Source organism: Tachypleus tridentatus, chromosome 4 (assembly GCF_004210375.1).
Source record: "Tachypleus tridentatus isolate NWPU-2018 chromosome 4, ASM421037v1, whole genome shotgun sequence".
Taxonomy (NCBI): Eukaryota; Metazoa; Arthropoda; class Merostomata; order Xiphosura; family Limulidae; genus Tachypleus; species Tachypleus tridentatus.
The window spans coordinates 80813865-80840624 of NC_134828.1; the positions used below are offsets into that span (position 1 = coordinate 80813865).

The following is a 26760-nucleotide window of genomic DNA, read 5'->3' on the forward strand; positions in this document are numbered from 1 at the left end:
AAATTATTTTCTCAACCCAAACGAGCCGTTTTTACATATATATTTTTCTCTATAAGTGGGTTTTCTCGACATCACTGAATAACAAATATTTGTTTCAGAACACAACATTCTTTAGTTGTACCTAAGAGATAAATATTAGTCAAAATTAATACCAGTAGTTCAAAAATAGGGCAACAAATAACAATAACATTCAAGAACCTTTCATAAGCAATCAAGTCAAAATCAAATAACAAAAATCATTAGTAAAAATCAAATTTCAATTAAGTAAACTTGTTTTTATTACCAAAATATTTTTTGTAGAATCACATAGTAAATTCTGCAAGAATGATACAAGCAGACCAGAATAAAAACTTTGTATAAAACCAAAGCCAGATAAAATCGTTATATTAAAAAAAAATACTGAGAGTTAAACACATAAATTTCATCACAATTAGTGACAATACTCAACTGAATAATGTATTATTTTGAAATTACTGATTATTAATATTTAAGTGAAGGACAAATTACTTGAAATAGTTTGACAAAGCATGTCTTATTTCATGTTTGTGCAAGTTTGTAAAGTATGCTCTATATCACACACACACACACATATATATATACAATAATCTATATATAACAAGCAAAACATATTTAATACTGATTTTTAATATACCCTAAAAATCATGACAAAATAATCAAGTGTCTCTAGTAAATAAAGATCGAATTTACCCTTGGCCTGACAAACACTACCTTACAAAAAGGTAGCTTATATCAAACTCGAAAAATAGCCAAATAAACCAACCTTAAGCACATCTTGAATTAATGTCTTAATGGCAGGTGAATATTAAATATTCTAGATTTTGTTTTCTGTGTAAAACCTGATATGCTTCAGAAGTTTTCATTTTGCTACCCGCCAAACGTTTTCATACGTATAGTTCCACATTCATTTAATAAACCACTTATCATAAAGTTATTTCTTTTGCAATATTATTACAAGTGTGAAACAAATGTTGGATGTTACAGATGATTCATGTTACTAACTCTACTACTGTTATTGTGTATTGATTTCAAATAGGTAGTGTAATACTTTACACTATTGCATGAGGTACTTTACACAATACAAGAGTTCATCAGCTCAACAAGGCAATATCTGTTCTCCAGTCAGCTGTGTTTCATTACCCCACAAGAACAAAGTTATTAGTTAACCACATTTTGTCAACTCTGGATTTACACTGAACAAATATCAATTATACTGTTATTTCTTACCTATTCACATTAAAATATATGTGCATCATCTTCATACTAAGTCATTTAACAGTAACAACAATTTTTTTTAATACTGTTAGTAGGCACTGGTTCAGTAGCTTTGGAAAATGTACATATTTTTAATGTTGCAGAGTAACCATTTCCAAAGCCTTACTAAAGCATATGCATTATCTCATATACAGATAAACTACAGAAACTTTTGACAAAAGTAAAGTTCAAAAAGTCCATATCATCAAAAAGACACATCACATGGACTACCGTGATTATGCAGTGACATATAAAAGAGGAACTATAGACACTTTTTGAAAGATAACAAAAATTTACAGAACTGCAGAATAAATAAATAATCATAGAACACAAACATAAATGTATAAAAAGGTAAAAGATATTCAATATGAAGTCGGGAACAATAGAAAAACAACTCTGAATTGGTTAAACTTTGTCAGATAAGTCTGTACTGATTCAAATATTCCACCTCGTAATATTTGCAATTTGTTTTTAAATTTAATGGGTTTTTGTAATGTACTTCACACTTACTGATTCATTATACTTATTTTTCATCTCCTGAGCTATTACATCATTTTCCATGACCTAAAGTTCTAGTGTGCTGTCATCAGTCATCTCTAGCCTTATTTATATGTTATCCACAATCCTGTAATGATCACATTCATCAAGTATGGGTTCACTGTTGGCCACCACCAACACTCCATTAATTTCTCTTCTTTTATCTACAAGTTCATTGCAACACTGACCATCATATAGTACTCCACTGATAACTATTCCATTACCCTGTTGCTCTACATTTACAGTTTCATTACACTGTTGACCATGTTCTACTGCTACATTACATTCTTGCTCTTTATCTACAGTTTCATTACACTGTTGACCATGTTCTACTGCTACATTACATTCTTGCTCTTTACCTACAGCTTCATTACATTGTTGACTATGGTCTACTACTACATTACATTCTTGCTCTTTATCCACAGCTTCATTACATTGTTGACCATGGTCTAAAACTCTATTAAATTCTTGCCCTTCATTCACAAGTTCATTACATTGCAAACCATTATCCACAATTCTAGCACACTCTTCCTCATATGCAGCTTTGTAATGTTGTTGTCCATCTTCTGTTATTTTGCTGTGCTGTTGTTGATCATCTGTATCTCTAAATGAAGCAGAACAGGAAAGGCTATTCTCATCACTAAGAGCATCTATTTGAATGTGACTTTGTGTACTGGTTTCTGTGATGTGTAAATATTGAAAGCTATCTGTACAAATATCACCACAATTCTTTCTGGTGTCTCGAAAGGTGAGTGACAGCTCATTCATAGACTTATTTTCCACAGGTGAGCTACAATACTGACTGACAGTGACTGAGCTAATGGAGGAGTATTCCAAAGTGCTTGGAAGTTGTGCAATAGTTCTACTAGCATTACTGTTTTCAGGAACTGGACTACATCGATGATCTTCAAAGAATTTCTAAAAACATAAAAAAAGAAACATTTTAAGAAAGGGTGCAAAAAATCATTATTATCAAAATATATAAAGTTTTATAATGTTCTCATTAAGTTCAATATTCTACAAATAATTATATCAAGAATATAACCTTATCCCATTGAGCATCTATTTTCTTCATAATAAAGTTAGTAAACATGCATATACATAAACCCCTTGAAATTACCTTTCTATAAACATTTTATTTGTTTCAGTTAATGATTCAGATGATTAACAAATTTACCGAGTACTTTGCTGACCTCCTACCTTCTTCAGTTGGAAGAAAAAAGTTTCTCCATATCATTTACATGGCCAATGACTACAGAGCAAAGTAGCACATATACAATAACTTGCACTTACTCAAGATGATAAAATATTCAAACTCACCAATTTCTCTTTAACTTTGTCAATGACAGAGGGGACTTCTGATAAAGTATGAGGAGTGGGAAGGCCTAAGGTGAAGAACTGGTCAAAAACCTCACATGGATGGGTAATCAATTTCTGTAAAACAAAAATTAATGCACTTTGATCAAAAAATTAAATAGGTAATTTTTTTTTGTTGGAAAGTACAAAATATAATTATTAGCTTTATTGAGCTATCAGTGATTATTATCAAAATAATTTTCAATATGCAAAAGCTTATACATAACTTACTGAATTTGTTAAATAAAACTATTATAAGCTTGCTTTAAATTTATAATCATAAAATAATAATAATGCATGAATATAAAAAAACTACAAAAATTAATCATTAAGAAAATAATGCACAGATAATAAATATATTTATCCATGTTAAAAGCAACTTTCCTGATATAAATGTTTATGATTAAAACAAATGTTTTAGTAATTTCCACTAAATGATATAAGAATCATAATAAGCAGCATTTACAGTATCTGTTGATTAATGAAAATGTAGTAATATGATATTCAGACATGATTATTCATCTGATGATAAAAGTAGAAATATTAGCATGGTTAAATGTTACATTTCTTTATAATAGAGATTAAAGCTTTCTTTCCATTATGAATCTATTCACAATAACCCCTTCATCACAGAAGTATTTTCATATTTCTAAGAAGCACAAATATTGTTTTATCAATTTAAAATAAAATATCAAAATGATACTTATGAATGATCAAATCCTTTATTATTAAAGATGCACAAAATTTTCTAGAATGGCCAGACAAATACTAAAGTATCTTTAATAGTTTTATTAATAATACTAAAGCTTCAACACAATTATATATTTGATTATCACAATACATTAAGAAGCCACCTTTGAAATTTTTAAATTATTTGCTAATACTTGTCATCAACTGCTATAAAAATTGTGTTATACAACACTGGTGTCATTTACTGTTATATACATAATGTATTCAGTTTTTCAAATTAAATCTGACTAAAGACTTGCTTTACCAATACTGAAATAATAATACACTGCAGAGGCACAGCCACCATTACAAAAAATATAAGTGACTTATATGTGTTGTGTTTACTAACAAAATTAAAAGATAATGGACCTTTTAAAATATCTATGTTGCTACTCAACCATCCCTTCCTCAATGTGCTGTTGTAGTGTTGACCATTGCTTACTATGTATTCTATTAGATTCATAGCCATTTAGAGTTTCATTATCTTCTTGTCTTTTACCTACAGCCTCTATTTCATTCAAGAATTGTCTTTCCTGCTCTACTGCATTTAGTGGTAGAGATAATCAAAAAACAGAAATGCAAAGTAATAATAACAAATGTAAAGTAACAGTAATGAGAGCATAGCATAGCAACAGATACAGGTGATGCTTATTTCTTTCAACTGTTAATCTTTATGTTAAGTTATAGCCTGGCCATAAATTTAGATCAAAATAATTTCATGCTTTTAATGCACTTTTGTATGATGATAAATATACTGAATGTAAATCATTCTTTAACTTAAAAAAAAAATCTGTCCTGATAGCTAACAACTACACACAATCAATCTAGGACTAAGAATTGTAAACTACTGGGAAGCAATAATCTCTACTAAGGCACCTGCTTCATTATTAAGGTTCTAATATTAGGTCCTGCTTGGTCTTAGTTTCACTTTTTTTTAATTCTTAATATTACTAAAATTATAAATTTCAAACCACTCTTCAATTTTTGAAGTTTAATGAAAGCTTTAATTTCTTTTTCAGTTATAATTTCCTAGCAGAAGACTATTCTTAATAAGTGCCCTTCGAGTCCTTGTATGACACTCCTTCAGAATATTATAGAACTGTACAGGCTTAAAAAGTCATCCAGTGAGACACTAATTTCTACCTTAGAAAATATCTTTTTCTGTTTCCTAGTTGAAGGCTTGCACTTCACAACAAAACATTCAACATTTACTTCCAGTTCTTTTTTGTAACCGGAAAGAGTTTTTCCTGTTCCTTCCATTCCTGTTCAAAAGCAAAGAGCAATAATGTACATTAACTCAATGCACATTATATGTTAGTAATCTGTTGTAATCAAGATGGTGATTGTCTAATTTACAACCAACACAAAGATGCTCATAATGTCTGACCTTTTGCCTACTTTCATTTTATTTATTAACTTCAACATGTCACTATCCATAAGTGATGTGTGCTAGAAATTGAATATTTGATATTTGTGAACAAAATATATTGGATTTCACTGTTTGATATAAATTTAGTACATTTATTTAATAAAATATATCACTTCCATAAGCACAGCTCTGACGTTCTACAATAAATTTCACATGCAGCCTGGAAATTATCTTATTATACTTATCAAGGAAATTTAATTTCCTTTGATGTGATAATTACATTACATCACTACTGATATTAGGTTGTCCAGAAATAAATGTCATTTTTGAACTGCAAAGTTTGGATAAGTATAAACCAGTGTTGCAAAACATGCTTTTATAAAAGTACGCACTATTTGCTCCAACACACTTTTGCCAACATGTAACATGCTTTAGAAATCACAGTTTCTATGGTTAATGAACTCCCTGAAAGTTTCTTCTGTGGCTGCCTGGTTTTGAAAGCAATTATTGTCCAAAAAAGTAGACAAAGTGTTTGAAAAAATGAAAATCTGTAGGGAAAAGGTCTGGAAAATAAGGTGGATGAGGCAGAACCTCAATTCCTAATTCATTCAATTTTTGGAGTGTCATCCTGACAGGTCTTACAATGCCAATTTTGTTGATCTTCAGTCAGCTCATGTGGAACCCACTTATCCAATTTTTTCATCTTTTCAACTGCACTCAGTGGTTAGTAATGCTTGATTTGCTTGTGCCTAGCTTTTCTGCAAGCTCATGTACTGTTGTACATCTGTCTCAACTGCTTCCCTTAATGTGTTTTCATCTAAGGATGGCTTCCTTTCACGACCTTTGTGGTCTTCAAGACTTTCATCTCTGTGTCGAAAACCTTTGGAACCAATGCTGAACTGTACATTCAGTAACAGATCCACGGCCGAATGCTTCGTTGATGTTCCAGGTAGCTTTCGTAGCTTTTTGTTCAAGTTTGAAGTCTTAGGAGGAAAATCGGACATAAGTCCTTCTTGTACATGCTGCCTTTGGAGTTGTGAAACTTATTCAGAGTTAAAACAACAGACAGTTAAGACACCTTGTAAGCAACAAACATTGGATTAAACCAACAAACCAATGATCAGTTATTCAATATTTGGTTTCTAAGTGTCATCACGAAAATTCTGACATTTATTTCTGGACAACCTAATAATTAACAAAAACATTACAAAAAAAAAGTGCTTTATTGTGGCTTAATCAACTGAAAATAACTTTCAACAGACTGAACCAGTTAGTTTCATAATAATTGTTGGTTTCATAACTTGTAAATCAAAAATTCATGTTGGTAACTACTGGTTTTGTTAAAGTGTTTTAATTCACTTATAACTACCTTTTTAAAAGTTGTAAAAACTACTAAACCTTACTTACACACAACCCAAAGTTTAATATTATCATATGTACAACATAATTTTTAAACTCTGGTTTATACTCAGCACTGAATAGAAACAGTGCATAAGATCTGGCATTGTAAGCTAACATTAAGTACAGTAATTATTATCTACGTGTTTGAATAACACTACTCGGAAAATATTTTGAAACACATGCTACAGAAAAAAAATAGATACGTACATCTCACAACAATGTTGTTAAAAATATCTAAAACTGTACTTTTAATTTATACTTTGGTAGCTGAACCATTTGCTTACATATTTCTAATAAATTTTATTTTCCTTTGTTAACAGCAAACATTGTGTACATTTTATGAAAGGAATAAATCTTTAAAAACTAGAAAAGCAAACAACTTAATAATAGTTTATCCACAAACATACTTATCATTCTTGCACAATGACATTTTACATACCTATCCAACACAAACGTCATTAATGAAGTCCAAAAAACAAAATGCTGTGGTAAAAATTAGCATACCTGTGTGATCACTTTGAGGTTTGTAAAGTACTGCTGGATGTGAAGAGGTTTTTAAGTTGGCTTTCAACGACAATTTAGAACCCATCAGCTGCTGAAGATAAGCTAAAAGAAACATGCACAGCTGTCGTTCCTTAAAGTACTGGTCCACTATTACTTCATTTCTGATAATAAAAATAAGTATACAATTCCTTAATATTGTTCACACAATATTTGAAAATAAATCTGAAAACAATTACAAAATAAGCACTTAAATATGTTGAATATTAATAATTACACTTATACATGTAAGACAGTTCTACTACAACATATAACATTATTTATTACTGTATATTATGAAGCTGCATACAGGGCAGTTAAACACCACTTAAGGTTAAAATAAAATGTACATATATTTAAAACAGTAACAAAATATTTTCTGTATTATACTGTAAAAAATGAAAACAAAAACTTAATATTAAATCCTATTATAAATTGTTACTAATAACACTGTAATAAATAAATACAATTATTTAATAAGTACAACATGCTTACTGTTGTTTACTATTTACAGTTGCTTGCTTCTCCTGTTCCAGTTTCCAAGCCTTTGCCTCTCGTATCTGTTCTTTTTGTTTATAAAATTCTTTCATAACCTGATCAAACTCTCTTTCCATATCAGATTTTTCTTGCTCAAGTTCTGAAAGCTCTGAAATGTATTTATCAGATTCTGATCAAACAGTTCTTGAGACATTTTGATTTATATGGGATTTATCATTGCTCAGTTATACATCTTTATGTATACAAGATTACTTACTGTTAAGTTTGATCATTTTTTATACAAAATTAAACAATGTTAAGACTAATCACAGTTAAACTTCATATATTCACAAACTAGCAAGCTCAAAATTAATAAATGTTAAACTTGAACAATTATTATATAATTACTGATATGGTAAAAACAACTTTATGCATTTACAATGACAGTAAACAAATTTGAATAAAACCTCACATGAAATTTAAAGCCCGATGCAATTATTGTGAGGCTGGATTATTATTTAACTATATTATAACTCATATAAATTTGATTCTCACCTTTACAGACTTCTTCCATCTCTGCTTCAGCCATCTTATATTCCCTCTGATGACTGTCTTGTTTTCTCCTGAATTCACTTATTTCATCAGAAAGATGCTAAAAACAACATGACAGTACAGTAACCACAAAACTAAGTTATTTCATTAAACATGTTATAAAACAAAATAAAAGTATGTTATCCATAAAGCATCATTTTACTAAGTACCAAAAGTTTCAAGTATCAATTATATAGATGTTATTGTTGTACTACTACATAAATATCAATAACTCAGTGAGATTGTAACTTGAAGAACTCCAGGTTTATTAGAAGTGAAGCTACCTACTCCTAAAACATTTGATGATCTTTATATTAGTAACAGAGGAAAGTAGCCTTAGCAGCTTTCCCATTACAAAAACAGGGTATGCAAGTTTGATGGAAATATGTCAATTATGTTGGTAGTTGGAATGATCAAAACCATAATTTATTATTATTTTTCTTTCAATTAATAATCTCAGTTTTGAATGATTTATCATAATTTTGATCAGCGGATTAAATTACAACTAGCTGATGCAATGGTTGTTAATAGGTAACCAATTTTATTGTTCAGCTCTAATTAAAAATAATTATTGTAACAATAAATAAAATGGTTATAAAATGCAAATATTATGGGATTGAAGCCCCTCTACTGTATGATAATACAAACGTAATAGAATATAGACACATGTTTATAGTTTACACAGAGAGTGACTGAAATCTAGTTACTCAAGACAGTGCAACACCAGCATAATGCTTATAAAAAAACAAGCAATGCCATACTATTCTCAGCAGTAGTGTGATGAGCATACCCATGTCTCTAAAGGCTGTAATGCTACATCATGTGCATGTAGTAGTCAAAATTTTGGCTGTTGAAGATTACTCCATGAAAATGATTGAGGTGAATTTTTTGTTTCAGTATGATCTATATAGAAGTTAACATTTTGCAATAACGATTACCTATTTCCAATAGATATTTACCTCCTCTCACATATTAGCTTTTCCCGATCGTGTACTACTTTCTATATGCATGTTTTTTGCTTGCTAGTAGCCTTAAGACTCCCACATAACCTCCTATTTCCTTCCTTGTGCATGTTACAAATAGGAGTGCAACACATCCTCCTAGCACTGATGACTTCCTTTTTACTGATATTTCGATCCTCACATCAGATCAGATAAGAAGAGATATATTGGAAGTAGGGAGAATAGGAAAACCAGGCACAAAACTAAGGTCAATACTATGTAAAAACTACACTGACAAACACCACACCAACATTATTTATAAAATACAATGTCATAACTGCCACGACTTCTATATTGAAGAAACAAGTAGAAAAATGGAAAACAGATTCAAAGAACACAAAAAGTCACCTTCACATGTTTTTGAACACTGCAAATCACATAAACACAACATAACCATAAAAAAACACCCAAATACTAAATAAAAACACAAAATAAGCAAAGGCAAAATTAAAGAAGCCTTACTTATACAACAACTGAAGCCCAAAATAAACCAATACAAAGGAACACCTTTATACCTATATTAATAAATATAACCAAACATCTAAGCATGCCCTCTACATTCCTATACTCAGTTACACAACCCCCTTCAAACATGTGGTCAGCTATCGGTCAGTTACCTCTTTCTTTCTTTGTGAACCTAATGATGACCAAAGAAGGAGGGAAGTGTAAGATGAGGTAAGCATCTATAAGAAATGCATTTTCAGTGTTGTAAAGTATTAACTCCTGATACAATATCTTACCCTTTCTCCATATTAGCAAGAATCCCACAGAGAAATGGTGGAAGGACTGGTGCAAAAGTAACCTAAGTGAACTACCTTCAGAGATCTCGTGAAGTTTGAAACCCTATATCATGAAAAGTATACAGGCACATCTGTGGGAGACAGCACCCATTCTGTACAATGGTATATGATTTTACTTACTGTGAAGCATTAATGGCATACCTTTCAGATCTTCTATGCCCACAGATGAAAAGTAAGAAAGAGGGTTAAACTGAAATGTGAAAAAGGAACAAGAAACTAAAGGTTCAAAGATGGGTAAGGACATGGAGAAGAACACTCAGGATCCAATCATGAAGGACTGCAAGACAAGGAGAATGAGGGTGGCATAAAAAATGATAAAACACAGTATAAATTTTGGCATGGTAGGAGTTATCTTCAGCTTTATTTTTCTAACAGGGTGGGTAGTTTTTAAAATGAGTTTTCTTCAAATAGATACAGTTAATCAAAGGAAATGTAAATAAAAACTTCACAAATATTTGAATAATAATGGTTGCCTAGAACCAACACTTCTGTGTTGCCCTTTGATGTTATAAAGAGAAAAGCATGACCTTCCATAGTGATTCGTCTTCCTGCAAGTCAGCAGCTGTAATCATACAGAAGACATGATAAAATGATACTGGATGTAAAAGTAGGCTGAGGGAACAACCATAACTTGCACAAACTCACAATACGAATATTCTTATGGTTGTATTAACTTATATGGAAAATGATGAGGTCACATAACAACCAACGATTTAGATGAATTATATATATGGAGTTATACAGGACATTTTGTCCAGCCCTTTTAACTTGTACAATTACCAACTCACATCATCATAAAAATAGAGAATTTTGACCTGTTAAAAGCATAATATAAATGCACTGTAAAACTTATTCCTCTTTATTTTTGTATTTTCTAAGAGAAGGGTTTGTTCTAATGATAAATTGGCTACTCAGTTACAATTACTTAATGTCTGAGTCCCGTATGCGTGTGTGTGTGTGTGTATATATATATATATATATATAGAGATTAATATACACATAAACATGTAATAAACATTTTCTACAAAAAATACAAAAACAAGGTAGGGATGATTGATTGATTGATTTAGTGTTTTATGGCACAAAGACTAACTGCACCAAACGGCTGGTAAAAAGGTAAAAATAAATGAAATGTAGTAAAATATATAAAAGGAAATGAAGGTAAAACAAAACATCATTGAAAAACAGAAAAAGGCTGGTAAAAAGGTAAAAATAAATGAAATGTAGTAAAATATATAAAAGGAAATGAAGGTAAAACAAAACATCATTGAAAAACAGAAAAAGCATAAAACCAATGTTGACACCTAGTCTACAATGTTGAGAGAGAAAGCTGAGTAAGAGAAGTTGTAAAGGACTTTCTCTAGCAAAATAGTAATGATCATAACCTGCCAGGAAAACTAACAGGTAAGTACAAGAACCACTGTCAGTTACCTGAAGTTGGCCTTTCCAGTCCTGGTTCTGGGTTATGTGTCATAACAGCCATTAACAAAAGGTAAAATAATAAAAGTTTTAATACTCCTACGAAAAGACGTTTCTAGTCCTGATTTCTCCAAGCCCGTTCCCCTGGCTGTGGTTTCGCTAGATAGTAGATAGGGACAGTGGGAATCTCGTTAATCCATTCATTAATGGATTTAAATGGCAATTTCATTTAAATACAAAATTATTAGCCTAATATTAATAACCTTTCAAGTTGCTCTGGGGCCTATTACGCCACACTTTTCGTAGGAGTGTTAAAAGACATATAGCAAAATTGTAATAATAATTAGCCAAATGTCCGGTGAAAAGGTAAAAGTAAATGGAAAGTAAATGTAATAAAATTTGTAAAAGGAAACGAAGGTAAAAACAAAACAGCAATTAAAAACAGAAAATGGCATAAAACCAATGTTGACATCCAGTCTACAAAGTTATGAAGGACTTCCTGAAGCAGAATGGTAATGATCATAACCCACCAGGAAGACTAACAAGTAAGTACAAGAACCACTGTCAGTCACCTGAAGTTGGTCTTTCCAGTCCTGATTCCAGATTATGTGTCATTATGGCCAGTACCAAAAGGTAAAGTCATAAAAGTGTGAAAAGACATGCAGCAAAATTGTAATAACAACTCGCCAAGATGACTAACAGGTAGTTCAAACGGATAGTTCAAACAGCAGCATTAGTCACCTGAAGTTGACCTTTCCAGTCCTGGTGTCGAGTTATTTAATGTTCTGGCCATTTTCCAATTTCAAATTGAACTAGAGAGATTGAGATTCTGAAAAGGAAACCACAAATAAAAAGGTGTAATGAATAAATATCCAACACTTAAATGAGATTAAAAAAGATTAATGGCCATTAAAAAACTAAAAACTTTATCATGGTGGACAGTGTCACCATCACCAATAACACTGTCCATTGTTACGGACAAACCCTGGGACAGAACATGTTTAAAATAGTGCCGTCGTTGAGAGTCATAATGATGGCAAGAAAGTAAAATGTGGCTTACAGTGATTTGAGCATTACACAAACTACACACTGGTACAACAGTTTGAGATAAAAGAAAACGATGAGTTAAAAAACTGTGACCAATGCATAGTCTAGTTAGAACAACTTCCTCCTTCCAAACCTTACGGAAGCTAGATGGCCAAAGCCCAATATAGGGTTTTATTTGAAAAAGCTTGTTGTCGCATTGCTCACTCCAACTGGACTGCCAGCTGGCACTGAGCCAAGCCTTGAGTACAGGACCATAGTCCATGTAAGGAACAAGCACAGTGGTGATAGTGCCAGAGCAGATAGATTTAACTGCCGTGTCTGCAAGCTTGTTCCCGCAAATACCAACATGGCCTAGTATCCAGAAAAACTGGATGGAAGAAGATGTTAATGAGAAATGGGCCAGTCAGTTTTGAATATCAGCGAGAACAGGGTGTGAGCCAACGTAAAGAGATTCCAGGGACAGTAGAGAACTAAGCGAGTCAATATAAATAGTGCAGTTAGAGTACTACTAAGCTTCAATATGATCCAGAGCAAGAGATATGGCGTACAGTTCAACAGTAAACACAGAAGCTGTAAGTGGGATTCTGCACAACCACCGAACCGCAACAAACCATGGCAGAGCCCACAGAATTACCTGATTTGGAACCATCCATACAAATTGAAATGGAATGATTGTTTGAAAGATGTTCAGTAAATAAAAGACGGTACTTCCAATCGGGAGTATCCGCCTTTTACAGATGACTTAAAGAAAGGTCACATTTGGGAGCTGTAATAAACCATGGTGGGATGGGCTGATCAGTGGATTCTGCAATGTTATCCAAGGACAGACCCAATTCATCCAATTGTGCCTGGATGCGAAGGCCAAAAGGTGCAATGGCAGATCGTCTGTTCTGAAAAAGTATGGCCCTCTGAAGAAGGAAAACACATCCCCAGGTGGGATGCTTTTGTAAGGAACGAAGTTTCGAAGAATACAGTAGAGACAGTTGCAAACACAAAGGTGCAGAGAAGGTTTATGAGATTCTACATATAAGCTATGAACTGGGGAGGTGTGGAAAGCCCCAGTGCAGAGTCGAAGTCCTTGATGATGAATGGGGTCCAGCATCTTTAAAACCAAGGGTCTGGCAGAGCCATAGACCATTGATCCATAGTCGAGTTGTGATCGAATAATAGGACGGTATATCTTTAACATAGAACATCGATCCACTCCCCAACTGACAGTAGAGAGGACACGGAGGATATTCAGTGCTCTTGTGCATTTGACCCATAGCTGCTTTAAGTGTGGTATAAAGGTCAGCTTATGGTCAAAGATAAGCCTCAAGAACTTGATCTCAGGAACCACTAGCAGCAAAACTTCACCAATACGGAAGTTCAGGATCAGGGTGAATACCCCGTTGACAGCAAAAGTGCATGCAAACGGTTTTATAGAGAGAAAAATTAAAGCCATTCACCGTAGTCCACTTCAGTACACGATTGACGGCAGTTTGTAGTTGCAGCTTAATATATCTCATGTTCGACAACTGACACGAGATGTGAAAGCCGTTGACATAGAGCCCATTCGCAACAGTGAGAGGGAGTTGTTCAGTGATGGCATTTATCTTTATACTGAAAAGTGTGACACTCAAAACACAGCCCTGAGGGATCCCAAGTTCCTGCACAAAAGAACAGGAAAGTGTTGAACCCACACGAACTTGGAATCTCCTGTCCATTAAAAAAATTTTAATAAACATGGGTAAAGGACCACATAACCCACATATATGGAGGTCTCACAAAATGCCATATCTCCATGTTGTGTCATAAGCCTTCTCAATATCAAAGAATATTGATACAAGATGTTGGCATTTGAGAAAGGCTTCTCTGATTGATGTTTCAAGTCGAATTAGGTGGTCTGTGGTGTTGTCGTCAAAACCCACACTGGGTGGGTGAGAGGAGGTTGTTTGATTCCAGGAACCAAACAAGACGAGCATTAACCATCCTCTCTAAGGTCTTACAGAGACAGCTCATCAAAGCAAATGGATGGTAGTTTGAAGGAATCTTGGGATCTTTCCCAGGTTTAGAGAAAAGTAAGATAATAGCCTGGCACCAGGCATCAGGAAAAACATTCTCCTGCCAGATCCAGTTAAAAACAATTAGATGAATATCAAGAGAAGCAGAAGAGAGATAGCACAGCATGTCAAAGTGTACATCATCAGGTCCAACAGCTGTACTGCCAGACTGATGAAGGGCCATTTTCAGTTCCACCAGTGTAAAGGGACAAATATAGTCAAAGAGACAGTCAGTTCGAAAGGAAAGAAGTGAATGCTCTGCCCGAGTCTTGATGGCCAAGAAGGTGGAGGAACAAGCAGATGTGCTAGATACCCGGAAAAAGCTTTCACCTGGAGTATTGGTGATGCTCCAGACATCAGCTACTTCTTGGCCATCAAAGAGTAAGATCGAGAGGGGGACAGAATTGTAGTGCCCACTGACCTTTTGAATCCTGTCCCATATGACCTTGGAACTGGTGGCAGAAGATATGCTAGTTGTGAACTTAATCCAAGATTCCTTCTGGCTTTGACTTCTTACCCACCTAGCATGTGCATGAGCCCGTTGGAAAGCGATATCTACAGAAAGTATCCCAGGTCCGTTTTTGAGCAGACCTTCCCCACGTTTTATTTTAATACATTATGTGATATATAGATGGTCTGCAAAATATTAAATGTTCATAAGTTATTATACCCCTGAATTGAGGTTGGTTTTAAATTTCACGTGGAGGTATGCTATGTCTCACTCATGGACCTGAAGTCAAACAAAAATTTACCACATGTCATGACCCAGTGTGCAAACCTGATTCATTTTATGTTCAACCAGGCTAAACCTTAATTACCTCATGCGTAATAATCTTGTGGTCTATGGGCATGCATTGGGAGAGTAATCTCTCTTCTAGTGGCTTTGTTATTTTGCAGAGATCCACTCTGAATGATAAAACAAGGAATTTTAAACGATTCATCTTCCTGATTGACTTATCGTATTAAACAGAAGAAATTAGGTTTTATTCTCTGTGTAATATTTGTATCACAAGTATATATATTTAATGTTTGGTGAAGAACCCACCAATTAATTAAATCATGGATACAATAACAGTATCTATTATATTACGAAAATTCTGTTTTTAATTATCAAAACTTTTCGATCCAAAATTTTGGGTCATTATTATGATACAACGTGAAAACGCTTTAACGAACGTAGTCCTAGACAATCGTCATGCCACACAACCGTACCTTTGAACACTAACACAACTGTCTCTGTTTTTTAATTAATTAAAATCTTTATCTCTGCACATATAATCGGTTTATTTTTTGATTTGTTGTGTGTGTATCTGTCTAGGATGAAAATATTGATCTGAGTTTTCTACGAGATATTAGAGAAGTTACAGGGTACGTTTTGATCTCACATGTCAAAGTCAAGCGGGTTGTTCTTCCAAGTTTGATGATTCCACCACAGACGAGGATATCGTGGAAAACATGTCGAGGTTTTAGGAATACACTGAGCAGCTGCTTGTATAATACAGTCAGTTACCGCTGCCACACAGTCGTCTATTGATGGCTGATTCACTATGGCAGGATCAAATTCTGAGAGAGCAGTGAAAGTGGACCAGTCTGCCTGATCCAGCTTCCATTGGGGCATGCAGGGTGGCATCCACCACAGCCAGTCTCTCTCAAAAGTACAGGAAAATGATCACTGCCTTCTGGGTTATTGTCAACCCTCCATGAAAAATGGGAGAATAATGAAGGGGAGCAAACCAAGAGATCAATAGCGGTAAAGGACTGACTAGGTGCATCAAAATAAGTGGAAGAACCAGTATTGATAAGAGAAAAATTATGATCAGAGAGCATATGCTCTACAGAGCGACCCCTCCTATCAATAACAGAACTTCTCCAGAGGGGATGATGTCCATTAAAGTCCCCCAGGATTAGAAAGGGAGACGGCAACTGTTCAATCAGAGCATCAAGGTCTGATTGATCATATGTCTCTCCAGGGGACAGGTAGAGAGAACAAACAGTGATGGTATAACCCAAGGAAACACAGATGGCTACGGTCTCCAAGGTCTATCGACCTCCATGGATCCTGCCCTGGGTCGATTGGGCAGGTCTTTGTTGTTGGAAGGGGAATCCAGTGACTGAGGACGCGAACGAATGATTGTTTTGCATTTTGGGGTGGGAGAAAAAGATGTATCAGAAGAAATGCCTGTACTTGAAACTGAAGGATGTGGATCTTGAGGTTTGTTGGAATGTATGGGAGGAACAGAGATGGGTGTGGAAGTCGATTCATCAACCTTTTTAACCATGGAGGTCAAAAGGCTTTTCATTTGTTTTGAAAACGATTCTCTTGGAGGCACAGAGAGATCTGTCTGCACTCCCACTGTAGTTGTGGAACAAAGTGCAGCAGCATATGTCTGAGATGGAGTGGTAGACAGCAATTTCCGAGCCTCAGGATAACTGATATTATGAGTCCTTTTCAAACACTGCAAACTCTTTTTCCTCCACCCATTTTGGGCAAGGACGAAAGTAGGAATGGTGAAAACCATTGCAGTTGACACAATGTGGGTTCGTGTCACACTCATAGGCATCGTGGTTCTTGCCACCACAACAAGCACATGTCAGGGAACCACGACATGATGTCTTTGAGTGGCCGAACTTCTGACATTGGAAACATCGGAGAGGGTTTGGAATGTACAGCCGTACCCTGCAAATTAGATAACCTGCCTTTATGGTGGCAGGTGCACGTGGTGATGTAAATGTCAAAACAAGGATATTTGTCAGCAGTGCAACTCCATCTTTGCGAGTGGAGATGCACCTCACTGCAGAAACTCCTTGAGTGGAGAGACCAGCGAGAATCTCTGACTTGGTGATGTTCTTCAAATCCCTCTCAACAATAACTCCTCGTGATGAATTCAAGGTAGCATGAGGGGTAACCTCAATAGGTACACACCCAATTGCCTTTGAATTCAAGAGGAGTTCACTGTGTTGGAATGTGGATGTTTCAACCAATGTGTCTCCAGATCGAAGTTTCTTTACTGACTTTGGAGAGCCAGCAAGACCCTCTTGTCCCTTCTGAATAAAAAAGGGGGACATTTGCCCTAAAGGTTTTTCTGAAAGAGAATGTAATATAAGAAAATAAGGTACATGTGTTACAGATGTTGAAGATTGCTGCTCAGTGTCTTCAAGACATGGTCGTTTACCTCTTGACTGTTTTTTCACTATTTTATTTAAATTTTTTGTAGGAGGATCCATAGGAAAAAAGGAAAATTTTGGTACCCACTGACCCTACCCACCATGGAGCCCTAGAAGGGGATGCACTACAATGTCATTCACGGGTCACCACGCACAGCAAACACGTGGGTGGATGTTTAGATCCCAGAAGAGGTAAACTGAAAGAACAGAACCTTCCCTGGGAGGTCCCCTCACCACATACAGAAATCCACACTGAGGGGCAAGGTAGGGATGAATACACACAAACAAAAATACCTACATAAATAGCCATTAAAAACTTGGTCAACCTTATAAGATTATGGTGATTAGCCACTGTAAGACTGTATAGCATTATTAAATTCAAATGCTTTTATTTAAACCTGAACTTATAAATCTGACAAGAATTCAACATTTAGTTGTAGGTAAAATGTAGTGATTTTTGCTTCTGAACTTGTTGACATTGTCATCCCTACACTGTACTTCATTTTTGCAACATTTATCACTTTTCCCCCTCTGCTTTTAAAGAATTTGATTGAAGTGGTTTATTTTTATAATTCAGTGTTATATATATATATTGTTAATATCATATCAGATTTCTCAGTTTCTCTCATTTTGGATTACACTAGTCCAGTGAAACTGAAACAGTTCCTCCAGGACAGTAAAAGTAACCCAGAGCAATGGATCAAAGTTAAGAGGATATTTACAGTAATCTTCTAACTTCACCCCAACTCACTGCACGTGCTTACAATCAACTCCACCACATGTTGTTAGGGTAATGCCAATTAAGAGAGAAAACATCAAAAAGTATGACAAAATGCATGCACATACAGTAGCCAGGTTCAGCCTCACTGAAAATTGGAAGTAAGACTTCTATATAATGTATTGTTTTGATAACTAAGAAGTTGTTTGTTTGTTTTTTTGTTTTTTTAAACAGATATCAATAATATGTACATTAATCTGTCAGTTACATAAATACTTGATTTTCTTGATACCATAAAGCAATTTCGGCTGCCATCTAGCAACTGCAAATAAAAGTGTTACTTAAAAAACATGGAAATTATATATGCTTATAAACTCAACTTACTGTTTATTTTTCTTTTTATTATTTCCCCACATAAATACATGTGGCAAAAGAACAGACTAATATTACTATTGTACACCCTGTGTTAACACTCAATAACATAAATTAGGTGCTCAAATAAGATAATAACTCAACTTTTGCAGCTATTTGTAAGCATCATAGTTATAGATTGAATGCAGTGGCCACTTTCTTCTTTGTCCATCCCTACACACTAAACACTGTCATTTGAGTGTTTCCATAATAATATTAAATACTGTAAGTACTACTGCAATAACAATCAACCCTTAAAGTAATAATATGTATTGAAAATATCTTTCACAAAACAATTAATTTACTGTTGCCCTTGTAAATGTTCAAGTATACAACTAAATTTTGTATTTAGCCATGTCTAATAGTTATTTTTAACTTTCCAAGCAAATTACATAGGCATCACTGCAAGTTATTTTGTATTGCTTCTTGTACCGTAATCCATACTTAATTGTAACATTACAAACTGTTTTGTGAATTTCCAATAGAATTAAGTTTTGTAAACACTACACGTTAAAATCACTTGGTAATCAATGAAGAGCTTAAATACAAGGATAGAAAGCTTTTTAAAATGGTGAAATTTAATCCTTACACAATCACATAAACTAACCTAAAATAACACATCTCTGCACATTAATATTAGTTTACTTACGTCTTTCCAGTTTCTTTTCAATTGAAGCTTGCTTCTCACGTCTTCCACTTCAGTTTTTTGGGCCAAATATAGTCTGTAATTAATAGTAATGTATCAAACTTACTAATCTTTTTAAATATTATTTTACTAAACCTAAAACCTGAATTTATTCATCTATAAACAGCAGTATGCTGACATAAAGTATTTAAATTCTATATTTTCTGTACAAGCTTCAAACACCTTGTGCTTCCATCACACTACACGAAGTTAAAAACATCAACAAATAATTTTGGTGCACACACAATTAAATTTTAACATCTTATAATATTTTACTTCAGCTGTAACAAAATAATTATTTTGTTAAAATATGCATTTTGTCTACCCACAAAACCATCGTCTTCTTTATATGAGAATTAAATCCTTATTTTAATAAATAACACTGTAATAATACAATCTAACCAAAAATAAAACATAAACAAGTAATTTTGGTACTAATACTAATTTTAACAACTTAAAATGCTATGATATTTTACTTTAGCTCTAACAAAATATAAAATATTGTTTAAACAACTATTTTTCACTACACATAAAAAAATTGTTTACTTACAATATATATCTTAATATTCATATTGCATGGCACTGTGAGTATATCAATGTAATTTAACATAGGTAAATGATAGAACCTCACTTCATGAGATCAAGTTTTCAGGTCTCATGTTGCCCCTAGGACTATTTCTTTTGTTAAGCATGGTCAATTTGATAGTCCAATTAAATAATATTACTTGATAACACAATTTATGATTGACTTTGCTGTCCCTTTGCATATACTTTACACAATGGACAACAAGGTTAATCTTATATTACACATCTTGACAAACTTTCCAGAGATCTTCCACTGCACATCATGAGTGCTCTCAAGACAAATTTAAACATAATACAAAAGTCCATTGAAGTTGCACCCGAGAACCTCGTAGGTATGTAGATTAAAGGAGTTTTGCTATTCTAGTTGCTTTGGGCCATTTTCCTTATTACAAGTGTCTTTAATTTCAAGGTTTAAACTAAAAGCTTCCAAGTCTTCAGCAATTTCAGATTTTTACTTATTATCTTAAAGCTTTTTCACAAGAATTACCCAGCTCAACTCCATAACAATCTCAGTTTAGGTTGAAAGGTTCTCTTTTGTAAGCATATTTTCATTTTGTAAAAGTATGTTTTGTTGTTGTCCTAAATACTCTGTAGGTTTTCCTCATTTCCATGGATAAATATCAAGAGTTTCTTCTTCAAACAATTTGTTTTTTTACTCGCCATCACTTAACCACCTTTCTGTATATGAATTTTTGTTTGTGGAAGGAATAACCTAATTACTATCATGCAATATGTCCATCACAGCAGCACCATACTGTCAAATGTTCAGAAATTTGCTCTGAACAAAATATATAAGTGCTAAACATGTTGCTCATATCTGCATTGACACCTACTGTAATATCATATAAAAATATTTCTTATAAGGCAAAATTACCTTCATAATAACCACTGACCAAACTTAATAAATTTTGTTTTCAAAGCCATAATTACCAGAACAATTATTTTGTTGATTTGCATGAAAAGTCTTATGTTATTTATTGAGATGAGAATTTTAAAACTTACTTCAAGTTTTTTTTGGAACGCTTTAAGGAATCAATTTCCTGAACAATTTTTCTTTCTTGGTTAGCAGTATAGTTGTTTCTCTGTAACTGATACTCTAGACGTCTGTAAATAATACATATTGCAAAAGAAACATTTGTAATACTTGTCTTCACTAAAACAATGTCTTTTGTACGTAGAAACAACAATGCAGTCACATAAACAAGTATTGTTTTAAAACACTTTTTATTGGATTATTTATTTGGAAAAATCACATACACTTGAGTCTCACGGAACCAAATTACTGTTCATACACACATAAAAACCCAGTTTTTATTCAAAGAATATATGCACATTAGAAGTTAGGCCTGCAAGTAATCAAACTTAGCTCATTGTAATAGCATGCCAGTAGTGAACAAATCAGACTAATAATTTACATACACAAACATATAATCAAAACTTACACCTCTGTTTTCCAAGTTGAATTTACTGGAGTTTCTTTGTATTTTCTTCACATCTTTACATAATCATTTGTTCAGCTGATCAGTGTTGATATTTATATTTAAAACTCATCAAGGTTTTTTTTTGTTACATGTATCAACTAAGTGTATAATGTTGATCTCAACAGGAAAAAGAAAAATACACACATTGTACATTATCACCAATTAAATATTACAGTTTAGAATTTAGAGAATTTATTAATTCCCATACTAATTATTGGTGATACACTGAATATAAATAAAAAACCAAATCATCACTCCAGTTCCTTATCCTAGTTAACTTACTTTATAGCTTCATCAATCTTATCCTCCTGTTTATACTTGAGAGTTCCTTGAGTTTGACTCAATGACTGCCTCTGTACAGATCCACCAGTAAAGAAATTCTTGTTAAAACACATTTATCCAGTTAACTTAAAATTTTGAAAATAAATGTTTTTTAAGATAATAAAGTAATATATTATAAGAAGACAACATTTACTTATACTTACTGAATACCATAAACCTACAGAAAAGTGTTACAATTTTAAGTCAAATGAGCTTAAAATTATATACGATTCGAAAAAAAAGGTTTTTTCATTAATATGTTTTGACTTAGTAGATACAACTATACACAAAATCATATAGCATCCTAACTGTTGGTAATAATACCAATGATGTTTCATATACACGTGCACGCACAATGATACGGGATGGTGCAGTTTCCTTAATTAGATATGACTTAATATGTACACTATCTCACACTAGTTCACACTGTATTTTCGTTATGACACACCTGATGGCGCTATTCGCTTAAAACACACCACAGAAGTTATTAAGATTCCAGTATCTTAAGATTACACGATACTGAGCCACTGGATGGCGCTAAATTCTATGTGTAAAATCATTTTTCAGTTAGCTAGTGTTGCAGGGGGATAGAGTCTGACAATTACGCGTATGTATGACGTAACGATATTTCAATATTGTTTTCACTTAATGTCGACACACGCTACCACGTGGAGGAGATGCTACTGCCACATTCCATACGTTGGCGGAACATGCTAGTAAAGTTAACTCATATTTCCACTAACTCTAAACACGTGAAAAATACAGTTCACAAGTTCAAACTGCAAATCACGTAAAACAAATCAGATATACAACCAAGATTTACGCCACTGAAAAGGGCGAAGACCAAACAAAAAGGTTTTATGTATAGTTTAAGGAAGTATTATAATTATTTAACTTTTTCATCCAAAGCCTAAAATTTCGTGTCTGTCATTACTTGTAATATTACAAGTTATTTACGGTTAACTTTTATTTAATTGTTAAATTATGCTCTTGTTTTCCGAGCGTTCAGTTATTTACTTTGTATAAGTGAAACTGATTTCTGACCAATTAACATATACAAATCATAGATTCAGGGCAAATTAACGTCTTATAAGCAAAGTATATTCAACCTTTACATAACACTATCTATCAGTTTGTTTTGGATTTCGCGCAAAGCTACTCGAGGACTATCTGCACTAGCCGTCCCTAATTTTGCAGTGTAAGACTAAAAGGAAAGCACCTAGGCATCACCACCCACCGCCAACTCTTGGGCTACTATTTTACGAACAAGTAGTGAGATTGACCGTTACATTGTAACGACCCCAAGGCTGAAAAAGCGAGCATGTTTGGTGCGAGCGGGCTTCGAACCCGCGACCCTCGGATTACAAGTCGAGTGACTTAACCACCTGGCCATGCTGCGCCCTATCTATAAGTATTGCAAATAAATTAGTATCATTTTAACAGAATGGCCTTGTGGCAACTTTAGCATATTTAACAACAGAAAAGTCTTTAAATTGTTCCTATTAACCAAACTTTTACGCTAGAGATTAGCCTTGTCGATTTCCTTTATATTAAATAATGAATGATAATGTAACACTTGCTAATAAAAGTTTAAAAGTAGTTTGTCGCCCTACAAGAAAGGAAGGACAAAAAATTTGTTTCCTTTAATATCACAAAAATAATATCACACTGACAAGTTTAGTAACTGTAGAAAATGATGTTAATTTAAAATAACACGGATGGTTCTTAATACCTCTGACGTATTACAAATGTCCACTGTTCTTAGACAAACAAACAACACTATAGTGCAATAAATAAGTAACAGTAAACACACTTAGTTTATTATTAATTATGTCATTTTGTGCGAGAGTACAATTCACATTTCTTTTACTTCGTATTCGAAAATATTCGGTGCTGTGGTCAAGAGCCAGAAGAATGTACGCCGCAAAATATCACGTTTTTAAAATACGTTAATACAAAATTTGAACGAGGCAGTGGCATTGTTGAACTTCACGTAATGGATTCTTTTTAAACATTGAACTATCACGTTTTTGAAGTGCGGAGGCGTCAACACAAAATTTGAACAAGGCAGTGGCATAGTTGAATTTCACGTAACGGATTCTTTTTAAACATTGAACTATCACGTTTTTAAAATACGGAAGCGTCAACACAAAATTTGAACGAGGCAGTGGCATAGTTGAATTTCACGTAACGGATTCTTTTTAAACATTGAACTACCAAATCGACCGACAATAAATAAAAAATTGAGAAAAGTGTTTCACGATAAAATAAATCGACAGCAATTTCACAAACAAAAAATGTATGCCCATTATTTCGTTTACCTCTTTCGTTCGAAAGTTTTAAGCATACATTTATGTGTCAATGGTATAAAAAGCATCCCAGATACACACTATACGACAAACAATGTTAAAGTTCGCACAAATACAGCCTAACACTTCAAGACATTGTAGTAAAACGTCAGTTGTATTATGGCTTTACCGTACACAAATATAATGAATACTTTCAATGTTAAAGTTACTACAACATTAACTTACCACTTCAAGAATAATTATCCTTTCAAACAGTACCTGGACTGACAATTAAAAACACAAACAGTACTGTAAACAAAAGATTATGAAAAAAATCTGCGAAATAGTGCAATTGGAGATACTTAAAGAGGTTAACAGCAAAATACTTGTTACTGCAACAGTCATCGGGTTCTTTAATATGCAACATGAATCTATGTACTATATCAAGCAAATATATGCAATGCCAATACTACCAACACTGAGAAAGTATATTAAAACACTCACCACCCACAAAACTCTCGCTTTAATAAATATTATTAATTTGTTATTCATCTCAACCCAAAGGGCTGCAAACCAGGCTTTGAGAAGGTCCTTCATAACACAATAGTTTATAAATTAGCCTCCAGTATTTGCACCAGGTCACAATGGTTTTCAATTGTCATGCGAAATATCGAAGGAGCACCGACCCCTCACTTCATGTGCAGAGGGAACGTCGTTCCCATACTCGAAATGCATATTACTTCCCGTATTGCTTTCTTATGTGTTCATATATAGAACATGCTACAAGTTATAATGTAGGCTTTATCGTAACACGAAATATTTCAAACACTGCCTATAACTACTACTTCACTATATTCAACACTCCTACGAAAAGTGGGGCCTAATTAGGCCCCAATTTTCGTAGGAGTGTTAAGCAACGACTTTCTCAATTTGAAATTAAACTGAAAATACGGCAACAATATTAAACAATCTCTTCTGGTGACTACATCACAAGTGGGTTCATTCCATCACGTACAAGCATGCTGTCCAATTATTAATAATAACTGAGGATACGAAACCTGAAAGTATGCAAGTAGCAGTGTATCTCCAGTACCACCATAAATATATGGTTAACTTATAGGCCGGTACTAACTATTAAATTACATCATTCCTATTTTATTTGAATCTCTTCATACTTGCTATAAGAGTAGGTTTAATATCTACTTTTATTTTTCTTGGGGTTGCGGGTAAGCCTCAAAGAATCTTACAAGTGGTTTCCTATTGTTCAGATCTTTTGTTACAAAACCCACGTCTTTCGACTTACAGGTGTTTATTATTGCTTAGAGAATGTAAGGTACAGAATCAGTCTCTCTCAACCTTGTGCTCTCTTATAAACCCCTTCAATCTCACTAGCACGTCTATTAGCGAAGCTAATCTTACAGTGTATAAAAGCGACAGAAATATAAGTACGAATATATGCTACAAAATTTTAAGAGATAATATAACTTTTAATTAATTAAACCGAACACAGGACTCTTTCTGTTTGTTCCACATAACTAAGAAACTCGAACTCTCTAAAATGTTCACGAAACCCTAGGGGTTTATGAACTACAAAACTATATTAATATCCACATTAAAAAAGAAAAAGACAATATTTTTACAATTATTAACATTTTAACTTAAAACGTTCCCATGTGTATAAGCGTTACTGAACAAGTTTATTAAAGTATGCCCCCCGCTAGTACAGCAGTATGTCTTCGGATTTACAACGCTAAAATCAGGGGTTCGATTTCCCTCGGTGGGCTCAGCAGATAGCCCGATGTGGCTTTGCTGTAAGAAAACACACACACCCTTATTAAAGTAACTGTACGGATTTAATTTTGAAAGAAACAGAAAACATAAAATGAATGACTCCGCTAAAAATAAATTATTCTAAAAATTTAGTAAGTATTTACTTACAACCGTCTATTAACGTTATGTGTGTTTTCTTGTAGCAAAGCCACATAAGGCTATAAGCTGTCTACCGAGGAGAATCGAGCCCCTGATTTTAGCATTGTAAATCCGTAGACTTACTACTGTCCCTGCGAGAAACCTTTACGTTACAAAAAGCATAACTACACGTGAGTATCATTTTATTAATAAAACGCAACTAAGACAAAAATTCACTATTATAATCACATAAGAACTGTTACTTTAAATGGCATATCTATTTATAATCTTCCCTCCAACTCGAGCAGTAAAAACATTTGTGAAATATCATCCGTTAACCGTAAAGCATGCTCACTAGTTCACATTTATCGATTCTTTGCTAACTTTATTTCAAAACTCCTGTATGACGGCAGCAGGAGAACCGTCTTTTTTCTTCGTTTTTAATTGTTGTTAGGTCTAACAAATTCTAAAAGAATAATACGAACGTATTTACTCCAATACGTCTTTCTACCCCTGAATGCATGCGCGAGTTATATATACATATAATATATAAACTTCACGACCAACATTGTGAAACAAACTATGCTTATTATTCATATGGAAATGTATCACGTATA

General features: G+C 33.6%; 1 protein-coding gene across 3 annotated transcripts in view; it reads right to left on the reverse strand.

The window, feature by feature from the left end:
- Nucleotides 1-257: 257 nt before the first annotated feature.
- The window catches only part of LOC143249535 (uncharacterized), a 38942-nt gene continuing 12439 nt past the window's right edge, over nt 258-26760 (reverse strand). For 2 of the 3 annotated variants that reach the window (XM_076499559.1, XM_076499558.1), the window contains 9 exons: nt 21909-21979; nt 21148-21249; nt 19525-19597; nt 8237-8333; nt 7700-7850; nt 7169-7329; nt 5038-5156; nt 3130-3243; nt 258-2727 (listed from right to left, as the gene is read on the reverse strand). In XM_076499559.1, the coding sequence (XP_076355674.1) occupies nt 1879-2727; nt 3130-3243; nt 5038-5156; nt 7169-7329; nt 7700-7850; nt 8237-8333; nt 19525-19597; nt 21148-21249; nt 21909-21979 (1737 nt within the window). In that variant the 3' untranslated portion in view covers nt 258-1878. Of the gene's footprint in view, nt 2728-3129; nt 3244-5037; nt 5157-7168; nt 7330-7699; nt 7851-8236; nt 8334-19524; nt 19598-21147; nt 21250-21908; nt 22007-26760 lie in introns of all 3 variants that reach the window. The other variant, XM_076499557.1, reaches the window with a different exon arrangement.